Here is a 13,782-nt window from a genome sequence, read left to right as displayed (position 1 = left end):
ACCCAAAGATTTAGACAAAGGATACTTAAGGATACTATCTCGCCTCTAAAAAAATAAAGATACTTTCTTTTTAAGAAACACATTTTGGGAATTTTTGCTGTAATATTGTGTTAACCCTTAAATGCACAAGAACACCGATTCCTCAAAAAAAATATATAAAACATATATTCAGGCAATTCAGATAAAAACTACACAATATGCACAATGGTAAAAAAAGAACATCCGCATAGCACATTTTTTTTTCAAACTATTGTTTTTTTTTTTTGCAAAAATAGTGGCTGTATCTTAAAAGATTCAGTGCGCATTAAAATAAGTTTTTGTTCACAAATAAATAATTTTATATAAAGCATAGAGATATTTTTACACTACACAATTTTTTTACCAACATTCATTTTATTTCTGGTAAAAATTAATTATTCTCATTTGTAGGTTTTTGAATTTTCGGGCAAAATTCCATTTCAATTTTCTAGTTTACACAGAAGTACTATAGATTTTCCGGAAAAAAGTAGATTTTGAAACTGCGTTATGATTGATTTCACGCACATAAAAAACGTGGTTGGTCATGGTTGCTGCATCCATTTAATGCTTATCTAGAGTATGTAATTGTCGCGAAAACCATATATTTTGTCTTTGCACAAATAATTTTCGAGCGGTGAAAAATATATGGTGGCAATAAGCATTCAAAAGGTTCTCAAATGCCGCAAACATGTTCTATTTTTTAAATGATAGAATTAGAGACATGAGGCATGGTCGGGAAAATCACGAACCTGACCATTCAATTTTTTTTTTTTACTTTTTTCCAGGGAAAAAAGTATTTTTATAACTTACGTATCGACATGACTAGAACCATTACATGGTCATAAAGACCATAAACATTGTTTTCGTGACCATTTAATTTTTTAATTTTTTTTTTTGCAGCGAAAAGAATTTTATAAAAACATTGAGCAGGTATACACGATTTTCATTTTGCACGTTAGATGAGGACAATTTTATTTTTCTTAGAACCATGTTCACTGAGCCAACATGGTTGCAGGCGAAAATGTTACATGGTTGCCGCAAAAATAGCTCCTATCATATTATTTTGCTCTTCGAATATGATTGTGGCAATCATGTTTCTTCTCTGCGTGTTCGTAGAAATTAGTTAAAATTTTAAGACGTATTTTTTTTTTGGTTGTATCTTAAAAGATACTGCTCGCCAATTTCAAGGACATTTTTATTAAAAAAAAAGTAAAAACAGTAAACTACTAAATAAGTCTATCAATTATATATACAAAAGGTCTATCGTATTAATTTGGTACCATACATGCACCCAGAAAAAAGTGACCTCTTCTTTAAGTTAAAATGAACTTATTGTGAAGAAAATTGAACTTCGTATAGCGCCAAAGACATTTTTATTTGTTTGAACGATATGATTTTCGTAGAAATTAGGTAGAATGCATTACATACATTAGTTAACAACCTCCTATATTTATGTACCACTATACTACAGAATGAAAAAATTTAACTGAATTGAATTCATATATGGAATGATTTTATTGAACATTCTTCATTCATTTGGATAAATCTTACATATTTGTGGTAAACCTTTTACTTCAAAATTAGAACTGCTTATCTTCGTTTTTAAATAGAATTTTATTTATTTATATAGGCAATTTTTTCTTCAATAAAAGACATGTTTTATTAATATATTAAATATATTTATTTAGAATCAACAGCATCGACTGGCCTTGAAATATTAAAACACATTTTTTTCTTCTTCTAGTACTTTTCACTTCTAGTACTTTTCACTAGCAATTTTGTCCACCTTTTACAATTTCAATACCTACAAATATAAACAAAAAATCTTAAACCAATTTTTTCACAAAAGTTTAGCGTCACTGAATATTACCTGATAATCGAAGATTCCAAAATGAAGTCGAATGAAGGGGTGGTGTTTTCTTTTTTTATAAACCAATTTTCTAAAAACGAAAATTTTTCTCACTAATTTAAAATAACAAATATTTTATATATTTTATTTGTTTTTTATTATATTATATTTATTTTTTAACAATCTCTCCGTATACCATAACAACGCGATTCCAACTAAAAAACAACCCACGCGCAAACATATCGATGATAGGTATCGATTACAGGTAGATAAAAGAAATGTAGGAAATTTTCCTATATTCTAATAAGTGCGTTTCCTTAAGTTTTGAAAGGATTGAATACTTCATAGTAGGAATATAAATAAATAAAATAAATAAATAAATTTATCATTTTATAAGAAACTTTACTAAATTTGAAGAAACTTGGTTTTAGTTCGCTTTTTGTTTATTTTTACGAATGCTTTGTTATCAGTGAATAAAATTTTCTTGTTCAGTAGTAAATTCTTATACCCAGCGAAGAAAACAGTATTAGTAAAATTACATGCCTTATTCTAGTTAATGAACTATTCCCAACTGCTTTCAGTTTAGGATTTTTTTACTGAAACAAGTAAATTTTATTATTTGACACAAAAATTTAACTGAATGGAAATAAAATGGCTAAACTAAATTGATGAAAATTTTTTCCTTTAATTTCGAAGACACTTTTTTCTGGGTGTGGTTTCTGAAAACATGAAAGTTAAAAAGAAAGTACGAAAAAATATTAGTAAGAAAAATCCTTTTCCATGTAACACATTTCCCCCCAATGTGACCTCTTCATCATAGAAACCACGTTCAAATTTAATTTAACAGCAACATGAAAAAGGCAGCAACAACTATAAAGCAACAACAACAACAACAAAATAAAATCTAGGAAAACTTACAGTCTCCGATCGTTTTATTCAAATTCACAACTTTTTCGGAACAAAATCATGGGGCATCTGCCAAAAACACTGGGGCAATCATACACATGTTGGTTGGATAAAACTGTAACAGGCTGCATAACTGTCTGAATATTAAACAGAGCCAAAGGATGGTGGTGGTCCATCAGGAACAATCACTCAGTACTCTAGCTACCACCAAGCCATTCTTGCATCATGTATCCCGAAAAAAAAACAAAGAAAAATCGCCATAGAAATACGAAAAAACGAAAACTATGGAAAAGCAATTCATAGTCATAAAGAGTCAATGGAGAGCGAAAACGCTACCACAGCAACCAAAAATAATTCAATGGAAACTTTTAAAATTTCCATATTCCAAAGAGACGCTAACGAAAACATCGTGGTTATTTAAGTGATTTAAACAATCACTGGTAACTGCAGTGCAATGGTATGGGAATGCCGAACAAAGGACGTGGTCAGGCACCCTAAGTGGGGCGGCTGGAAGCACAACCACTGTTGCATCGCCTGTTATATGGATAAGCAATACAAAAAAAAAACGATCAAAGTTAATTGCATTGCATTGAAAGGACATGAACAATGCGAGCAAAGCAACAGGAAACCATAGCCATGTCATCGGAAATAGGAAATGGTGAATACTCCTCCTTTGCCATCCATATTGGCTATGGAGTTTAATTTTAAATGAACTTTATTGACTTCTGCTGATAGTGCATCAGCAAAACATTTGAATAAATTAGCACAAATGGAATGAGAAATAGAGGCATTTAACCTTCTGGAGGTTAACACAACTAAATTTCCCTGAGACACAACAAAGGATGAGGATTAACGAAGGTGGATGTATACAAATAAGACAATCACCATATGAGGGTTGCTCTTTATATCTCGTGTCTAGGCATCCTCAATGTTAGGTTAAAGTGGCAGCCCGATTAAATTTCAGGCTCACTTAGACTATTCGGTCCATTGTGGAGCCACCGTGGTGCAATGGTTAGCATACCCGCCTTGCATACACAAGGTCGTGGGTTCGATTCCTGTAGGGATCTATAAATCGAAAATCGAATAATCGATTATTCGATTTTTTGGATGAAAATCCAGAAAAGTCGAAATCGATTATTAACCTATAAATAATCGATTTTCTTCTTTCGTTTTTTTCTTGTCATTGACTATACAGAATCGATTTCAACGCTTTATGCTTTCATTTCCATTCGTGACTTTCAATTGTTCAAAGCACAAAGCGTCAATTCTATTAAATTCTATTCTATTAAAGTACACCAAACAAAAAGCAGCAGTTTTTATATTTTAACGTGAAAAACAAATATTTTTTGTGTCAAATAAACATATATAGTATATGTTTCATAATATATGGTTAAAATACACATTACATGTGCGAAGTAAGTATCATACACATAATTTTCTACCCAAGTTATAATTGTTAATTGTCAACAGGCAAGTTCATTACTATGGCTCCTAGTCCAGCTTGGCAATATTTCGAAAAAATTAATGATGACACTAATGCTCAGTGCAAAATTTGCAATAAGGTGCTAAAATTTCACGGAAGCACAACAAGTCTCTCCAGCCACTTGATGATTACTCATAAAATTGAATTGTGTCTCAAAATCCTGCAACATCAGAGGTGGAAGTAGCTTTCGTTGGCCCATTAGATAAAAGTTTTAAAACTGTTACTACATTTTCAGGTAAGTTAGGATATTTGTAGTTATTCTCAAAATTGATATATATTTTAATATTACAGCTGGCGGCTACAAATTCAACATTATGATGGATGCCCTAATGTTCATGGTAGTTAAAGACAATAATATCCCGTTTTACTATTTAATGGTTGAAATAAAATTAATTGAAAATATACTTTTGTCATAGGAACAAATATAAAAAGTGTTGAACTAGGGGCGTACCCTATGGATGAGCGCAAAACCATAGAGAATTTAAGAGTTAGGCTGCGGGAAATTTGTGATTCATGGGGGCTTCATGATGAAAAAATTTCTGCCATTTTATCGGATGGTGGTGCAAATGTAAAAGGTGCAATCAGGCAAGAATTTGGAACCTTACCCATGTAAAGAATTGAAATAGTAATAATAATAAAAAAAAAAAAAAAAAAAAAAAAAAAACACACATATCTTGTTTTGCTCATTCAATCAATAACATTGGTCAACGCGTCATAGATATAAACATTCAAACAAATACACAAGCTCCTTTGGATGTTCCAGACTCTTCCGGCGATGAAGAAGAATTGGATTTTGTTTCTGAATTAGCAGACAACGTTGAAATTTCTCCATTGCGGCAGCTACTTCGCAAAGTAAAATCTATAGTTAGATTCTTTAGAAGTAGTGAAGTGGCCACCAAAGAACTGAAGCAACAACAATTACAAAGTGGAAATAAAAATTGTTTAAAACTTATCCAAGAAGTACGTACACGCTGGAATTCGTGTTACGAAATGGTTGAACGTTTTCTTCTTCTTGCCGATCATGTTGGAAGAGTATTATTGCAAATGCACATGGACAGAGTTTCCCGATCCAAAGCCCCAATAATGCTAAATGGTGACGAATTAGACGCATTAACAGAAGTTCGTGATATTTTAAAACCACTTTGGAATATAACCAAAGAAATTAGTTAGTTACTCTCAGCAAATGTATTCCATTGGTTGTAGCCCTGAAAATGGTAAGAATGTTCATGAAAAAATTGCATTCATTTAGTTCACAACAACTTGATTTCAGAAAATAATGGATTTTAACCCTTCCACAAAGATTGGGAAACAACTTCAGGACAAATTAAGTAAGGAGGTTGACAATAAATATCATTCCATCGAATCAGTTAAAGCATATGCAGCAGCAACATTGCTTGATCCACGCTTTAAAAAAATTGCATTTAGCAAAATTCAGGATGTGCCACGGGTTATTATGTATCTGGGTAAGTAAAGTGTCAATATTTCTTCCATGCAATAAGTATATCAATATTTAACATTTATTTTAGGCGAACTAATACAAGCCGAAATTGAAAAAACACGCTGTAATTTACCAACTATTTATGAAGAACATGAAGTCGAAGTTGTTCCAGCAGATCCAGATGACATCTGGCATTACATTGACAGCACTGTATGGAAAGAAAAACAATTATTCGAGGAACATGACAATGCACTTCCACTTCAGTTACGCCAATTTTTAAATACACCGACTGTCAATCGTAAGGCAAACCCTAACCCATTTATAGCTTGGGAAGTAATTCAAAACGAGTATCCATATGTTTGGAAAATAGCTAAAAAAATGTTGCCAATTGTTGCAACTTCAGTTCCATCTGAAAGGCTATTTTCACATGCAGGAATCATAGCAAACCAATTGCGAAATCGCATATCACCACAACATCTAAATCAATTGGTGTTTTTGCGATCTTTAGAAGAAAAAATGTGGTTCTAAATACTTCTATTAAAACTTGTAAATTTTTATCTATTAACTTACGTAGACTGTATACGATCTCATTGCAATGAAAAGACTGAAATGTAATTAATGTTCCTATAAGAAATATACAACTGCACGTTTGTGTTTTCAATTTCTACGGGTCTTTCATTACTTGGGGAATTGAATTATCTAATATACAGAATTATTATATTTCTGTGCACATTAAAAAAAAATATTTAACATATTAAATATATGTTAAACCAATTAAAACACTTGAATAAGTGTAAATATCTGACTGAAACATCCATTTTTTGTCATTTGTTATCAACTGTTGTTCACAAAATCGAGTATATTTATTTTGTAATCATTTTTTCTTTGAAATTCGATTATGAAAAATCGAATATTCGAATTTTGATTGGCAAAAATAGTCGAAAATCGATTTTTCATTAAACGTCAATAATCGAAAAGTCGAAAAATCGATTATTGCTTTACACTATAGATCCCTAGATTCCTGCTACGACCGAACACCAAAAAGTTTTTCAGCGGTGGATTATCCCACCTCAGTAATGCTGGTGACATTTCTGAGGGTTTCAAAGCTTCTCTAAGTGGTTTCACTCCAATGTGGAACGCCGTTCGGACTCGGCTATAAAAAGGAGGTCCCTTGTCATTGAGCTTAACATGGAATCGGGCAGTGATAAGAGAGAAGTTCACCAATGTGGTATCACAATGGACTGAATAGTCTAAGTGAGCCTGATACATCGGGCTGCCACATCACCTAACCTAACCTATTGTGATAACCTCAGTGTTGCAATCTGCCAACTACCACCTCTATCGTAAAGCGTGACATTTTTGAAGTTATACATACTCAGAATGTTTTGACATACGAGCGTTATTTGTGTTGTTTACAGCAACTTAAAAGATTCATCTCGCTCAAAAATGGAACAAAATCGTGAACAATTTCTTACGATTATTTTGAACAACTTTCGACGTGGTTAACTCAACAACAGTGCATCGTTGAACTTAATCCAATTGTTAGCTATGAAACTCCGTCAAGGACCCGTGTTTTAGCGATGGTATGGTGAATTCAATCGACGTCATAGTTCACTCCAAGACAAATTTCGTGAAGGTCGTCAGTTGTTGTTCCGGAAATAATAGATGCTCTGCGCCAACTGATATTGCAAGATCGTCCTGAGACCTATCGTGCCATTCAGACAACCTTAGGCATTGGTGGGACCAGCATGCATTCAATATTGCATGACAATTTAACCGTTAACCCTTTCACTACCGATGTCCACTTAGAAGGACATTCGAAAAAGACAACAAATTCTATTTTCCCACTTAGTTTCGAATTATTTCTCGATGTTATTTTAAAGTAGAGGCTTTAATCTAAATAAGCTATAAATATTTTCCATTTTGGTGAGCACTAAAATACATTTTTATAAAGTTCTGTAACAATAAACGAAAAATACGAAAATTTGAGACAATTTTTCTACTATATGTTTATAGTAATGGACATTCATACAAAAACTATAGCTGATACTACTTCGGGTTCTTTTTTGTATATTTTCTCACACTTTGAAAGATATTATAGGCCAAATAGCACTTATTTTCGTAAGGCCATTTGGTCACAATTGAAGAACCAAGTTTTCAGAACAAGCTCATATAGCTCTTGAAGTAATTGAGGTTGGTTCTCAAAATTACAATTTTTGTTCTACATGCTGTTAGTACAAGTAGAAACAGAAGAAAAATTAAAGTTTTAAACATTAGGTTTATTTCGGTAGTGAAAGGGTTAAAACATTTTTTTTGCGTTTGTCAATCGCTCAAAATTGCTCGTGTCGATTGGTCGAAAGAAATGCTGAAATACCCAACCGCGGTGCTTCGAAGCACGTCCATGACATCGTGACAGGAGATGAATAGTGGATTCAAGGGCATGAGACTGAAAATAAATAGAAGTTCAAAATGAGCTAAATCCAACAAAAGTTGCTCGCGCATGAAGCTTTTCCAAACAAACTATCGCCTGTCTTGTCGGAAAAACTGGACATTTTGCAATCATACCATAAAACAACGCAGAAATATCAATCATGAGTGTTACCAACTATTTGTTTGCCACTTGTCTTCCAATAAGTCGGGAAAATAACTGCGGAAGACGGATCGCTCTTCACGACGTCAATGCGATCTATCACACATTGGTTCAAAAAACTCCAAAACATCGATTTGATGAATCATCCGCCGTATAGCTCTGACATGGAACCGAATGGCTTTTTTTACACTCGTATGTCAAAAATAAAATTAGAAGTCCACGCGATTGATACATTCAGAATCCGTGTTTTGGAGATAGCTCATTCAGAACGGCAAAAGTGCTTCGACAATTGGTTCAAACGCATGACAAAACTGTATAGATCTTAATGTGGAATACTTTGCGATATTCGACAACTAATATTTTTTGTTTGTTTTTTAATCCCGAAATATAACAAGCAACCTTCGTAAATACCATTTGATGCAGTACGATCCAGATAGCCAAATGCATACCAACTGATTTTAGTTACTGTGGAATGTGTAAGGTAGTTCCAAGCCTTTCTAACTCATCCGCTGATATGTTCCAGTGGTCAGGTACTCATATTAGGTTAATGTCGTACTGCTCAGTCATTTCGTTGAGAGCTTTGCGGCAGGTTATAACCATTTTCGAGTTAAGGAATACAGAGTTCAAAGATTTTATTGGAACTTGGCTCTCTGAGTATATGCCAACATTTGTTGGAATATTACTTCACTCAAAAAAAAAGTGAACCCTCCTTTCACTCAAGGCAATTCAACTCTATTTTAGTTAATGGAATTATTATGTTTGGAGAGAGTTTCCTTTACTCTAAAAATGTTTTGTGTACGTTAGTTAAATGAACTAAAAAACTTAAAAAAAATATACACACATGAAGCAAAAAGATTTACTAAAATCGTACTGCTCACAAAATAGTTCTTTATTTCTTTAAATTTGTAAATTTTACTGCAAATGGGCCAAACTTGAACTTCGAATGGCACTAAAGACATTCATGCAATTTTAAAGTCCAATTTTTTTAAAAAAAATAATTATGCCTAATAAATTATTTATTTATTTACACGGCTAATAGCAGCAGGGACATTACAAAATTCAATGAAATATAATTCAATATTCCAAGTCGGCCAGAAGGGATCCTATAGGTCAGTAAAGACCACAGCGAGTCAGAGAGGACTTCCAATCTAGTTATTCGGGATGGGTCAGAAGGGACCCCGTTGAGTCAGTAAGGGCTCCGCGGTACTCAATAAGGTTCAACATATATAAGCAGATGGGTCAGAAGGGACCCCATTGAACCAGACAAAGTTTAAAAAGTGCCACCATGGAAGGTAAGGGCACGGAAAACAGGATAATAGAAACAGCAATTGGATGAGCAGGATCAAAAATATTTTATAATACAGCTGGAAATTTAGAAGGCAACACCCCTTATGTTTATTGTTAGAATTAAGAATAATTTCCTTGGTTTCAGGAATCGGATCGGTTAATGAAAATTATCTTGATATCGGCGTGATGACAGCGTTTGTAATACTGTTTAGTTAAAATTTTCTAAAAATAATCAAATTTTTCTAAAATTAGCCAAAATTTTTCTTTCTGATGGGTACACTGTTTTTTCCGGTGTTCTCTGCCAATTTTCAACCTCTTTTATTATTCATATCTCGGCCTGCAAAACACTACAGTGATTAGGTAATCTTTTCGCTATTCGAAGTTCCATACCTTTAGAATATACTCCGAAACCCAATTTTCCATCCAATTTATTCCCCAGGGCAGTATACACCACGCCTCACTGTGGGGAATAGAGTTTAAACTTTGTCGAAAAGCGGTTTCGCCAGAGTGTAATCCACTACGCTTGGCAAATGTGGCATTATTTTGAGGACCGAACTGTGACCGTACCTTTTTTCCGACCACAGCAATAGCTCGCGCAACCGCACAGCCGTTATTGCAGCTAACTGTTTGTCAATATATCTCAAGGCAATACATGCAACATGACACGAAGGATATCTATTCCTTTTTTTACTGAAGGACCTGAGATACACAAGCACGCCATTCGCTGAACTTTATCTACCAGGTATACCGGTATGAAGTGAGCTCCAAGATACAAATGTCTCGATAGGGACATGCTTGTCGAGGCATATGGTGATCATGCTCTATCAGAAGCAACATGCAAAAGGAAGCCATCGTGGTGCAATAGTTAGCATGCCCAAAGATTATAAATTGTAGGAAGATAGGAAATTAGCTACTAAGGAGATCGAACCATTTACCGGGTTAGTTTCATACTCGAACCAAACGCGTATACGAAATAAAAAGAAATTAAGTGCACGAAATAAATTTCCATAAAGGGGAATATGTATTTTTTTGTTGTTGCCTAAAATTCAACATTGTTTCATTAAGCAAATTAAATTTTTCATTTAAAAAATAAAAACGAAAAACAAGTAAAACAAGAACTAACATGGTAAATGCAACATTTGGTATGACGCAAGCCAATTTCCTATCTTCCTCAAGTTTATTGTTTTTTTTTTTTTTGGCATGCCCACCTTGTATACACAAGGTCGTGGGTTCGATACCTGATTCGACCGTACACCAAAAAGTTTTAAAGCAGTGGATTATCCCACCTCAGTAGTGCTGGTGACATTTCCGAGTGTTCACTACAATGAGGAATGCCTTTCGGACTCGGCTATAAAAAGGAGGTCCCTTGTCATTGAGCTTGACATGGAATTGGTCAGCACTCAGTAACCTAATCTAACCTAACATGCAAAAGATGGTTTCAACGGTTCAGAAATAATGATTTTGATGTGAGAAATGAAGAACGTGGAAAATACAAAAGTGTGGAAAATGGGTGCCACATGACCCATACTTATCGGCTGCTGAAGTGCCGGTCACGAGACCACAACACCATATAGTATTATAGGTCTAACCCCTGCCGTGTACAGCCAAAGCACAATTTTCGGGTTTAGTTGCCAGTTTTTTTCCTATTGCCCTTTTTCGTGAGTTAGTTTTTTACTCGAGAATGTGACTTTTTTCGCTTTTTCTTCAATATTAAGCTTAAAATTCAATGGTCTTTTTTTAGTAGTTACACTGTTATTTATTTTTGATGACATTTTTAGTTTCAATTTTTTAGATTTAATTTAGCGAGAAACCACATTATTAAAAATTAAAATTGTCGATTTAAGCTACATGACATATGAACCTATCTCGGAAACAAAAAAGTTTCTTGATCTCAATAAATTTAAAATCGACCTTTCCTATCAGACACCATTTAATCTTTGCGAGTATAGCTTGGAAGCATTGTAATTGCTGTTTGAGTGTCTAGTGAATTGGAAGCAAAATTTTTTTGTCATACGTTGAAGTAAAATCATTGGATTACGGTGAAATGCTTCCAAGATATTTTCTTAGTGTTTTTTGTGTCTCTTTACTGGTCACGGGCAGCATCTGTGAACGTTGTGATATCTACTCCACCTCAGCAACATGTCAAAAATTAAATCATATTTTTCTCTCCATGGATGAGAATATGGATCCCTGTGACGATTTCTATGACTATGCATGTAAAAAGTGGAATATAAGACAAGCAGGGAGCCTCGATTCAGTGCAAGACATAGTGGATTATCAAACTAATTTGAAATTAATTTCAATAATGGAGTCCATGGCCAATGAACCACAACCACCATCTATGCGTTTCTTCAACCTATCCTTAGTGTATTATCAATCGTGTGTTAATGGCCATGGGGCTCGTAAACCCAACCTCACCGAATACTTGAGACTTATCAAACCCGCACCAGGTCTAGAATGGCCTATGGTCGAAGAACTACAAAGCATTGACAGAGGAGATTACAATGCCAGCAGCTGGCAGGCGGATAGCTTTGACATCTTCTCATTATTGGGAGAATTACAAGGCCGTGGACTAAATAAAGTCTTTCTAGATTGCACGGGAAGTTCTAGGTATTTTACACTGGGATTAGCATATAATACTGATACACTATCATATGCCAAGGGAATACTAGAAGAGTTGGGGTTTCCCCCAGAAACTGCTAAGAAATATTCCGAATTGATGCAAAGAATTCACTCCGCCTACAATTCATCACATCGAATTTCTTTCTCAAGAACTTACCAACACCTAAAAGCTGAATATCCCGAACTTACGAATTACATAGACAACATTGGAATATATTCGGAGAAATTTCATACAATGCCCCTGCATATCCAAGAAGAATTGCTAAACGACGCAAAAACTCTATTTCGCAATGCTACTACCGAAGAAAAACGAAATATATGCAATTACATTATGGTGAGGATGCTTCATTATTTCCAAAAAGATAGTGCCAGAGACTTCTCAAAGCTGGAGTGTATTAATGACCTAAGGAATAAAATAGATCTGCCAGTTAATCTCCTGTATTATGAGAACATCTATAAACCACAAGAAAGCTACTACAATGCCGATATTCCCAGGTTCTTCAATAAGACACGCGAGTATATCTGGTCAACATTACCCATGACAAAATTGCATGGTGTCCAGAAAAATATGGAAGTTGCTAAAATGGAATTAAATGGTATTACCCTGAATATGGGCAACGTTCCCCAACGGTTACATGGATCCTATCTCAATACACTCTTCCATGATATACCAAATTTGGATGTAGAAAACTACTATCGCAATCAGTTGTATTTTTTCCAACATCGTACAAGAATAGAGTGGGGCTATTCTCTGAAAACTCATTCTCGTAAGATGCCCACCAGAAATGACGATGGTCAGAATTCATCTAGGCCTTTTTATAATCCAGTTCTCAAAATAATGATTGTGCCATGGGATATTCTACAACCACCTATTTACCATTACTCATATCATCCCATTTTCAAATGGTCCCTGCTAGGCTTTGCAATGAGTGAAACCATTTATCGAAATCTAATGTTTCCATCTATGCCGCATACCCTAACCGATATGATGGCAGCGAATTTGGTCTTTCGGGCCTATATTCGAGAGCAGCAACCACAATTACAACCCGAATTTACAAATCTATCATGGCAGCGGTTATTTTTTCTTAATCTGGCTCAACTATTTTGCAGTCACAACAGTTCGTCCAAAGTTCGCTTGAATGAATTAGCCATTAATTCGGAGTACTTTGGCAGAGCGTTCTACTGTTCACCAACCAGTAAAATGAAAAGTTCGAATACTCGCCTACCAGAGTTACCGGGTATTTTTCGTCAAATGTACGAATCTGAAGCGTCAAAGATGCCAAGTTTACAAAATTGATATGTTTTCTATTTCTAATAAAGCTTTATTGGAATTTAATGAAAAAAAAATGGCATCTATATGCGGCTTATGAATTAATCAGTGATTTCGGAAATTTTGTGTAGGAAAAATGGAAAACCTCAGGCTCGCAAAATTGAAACGTCCTAAGATCTTGAAGCAATGAATTAGTTTTCAAAAATTGTTCAAACAAAAAGCAAAAAGTATAGAATCGGTATAGGTTTCTTGTAATCGGCTTCCTTTTGGAACAAAGTTATGGATCAAACGACCGACAAAACCATAACACTTTGCACCA

At 34.3% G+C, this 13,782-nt stretch overlaps 1 protein-coding gene, 1 long non-coding RNA gene and 1 pseudogene across 2 annotated transcripts; all 3 read left to right on the top strand.

The window, feature by feature from the left end:
* The first annotated feature begins 4,015 nt into the window (after positions 1–4,015).
* Positions 4,016–4,687, top strand: LOC142225385 (uncharacterized). Its single transcript, XR_012719251.1, has 3 exons — positions 4,016–4,188; positions 4,244–4,491; positions 4,548–4,687. It is a non-coding gene; the product is annotated as an uncharacterized LOC142225385 (long non-coding RNA).
* A 251-nt stretch (positions 4,688–4,938) lies between these two features.
* LOC142225384 (zinc finger BED domain-containing protein 4-like) lies at positions 4,939–6,335 on the top strand (annotated as a pseudogene).
* Positions 6,336–11,560: 5,225 nt separating this feature from the next.
* LOC142225383 (uncharacterized) lies at positions 11,561–13,540 on the top strand. Its single transcript, XM_075295141.1, has one exon. It carries the CDS (start codon positions 11,616–11,618, stop codon positions 13,488–13,490), a length of 1,875 nt encoding a protein of 624 aa, XP_075151256.1. The 5' UTR covers positions 11,561–11,615; the 3' UTR covers positions 13,491–13,540.
* Positions 13,541–13,782: the final 242 nt, after the last annotated feature.

This window comes from Haematobia irritans, chromosome 2 (genome assembly GCF_050003625.1).
Source record: "Haematobia irritans isolate KBUSLIRL chromosome 2, ASM5000362v1, whole genome shotgun sequence".
NCBI classification, from domain to species: domain Eukaryota; kingdom Metazoa; phylum Arthropoda; class Insecta; order Diptera; family Muscidae; genus Haematobia; species Haematobia irritans.
The sequence above is the reverse complement of the archived record's forward strand: the minus strand, read 5'-3'. Positions and strand labels throughout refer to the sequence as shown.

Excerpts from the sequence above, each read along its gene's own strand:
- LOC142225383 (XM_075295141.1), top strand. The coding sequence starts at position 11,616 with ATGCTTCCAAGATATTTTCTTAGTGTTTTTTGTGTCTCTTTACTGGTC.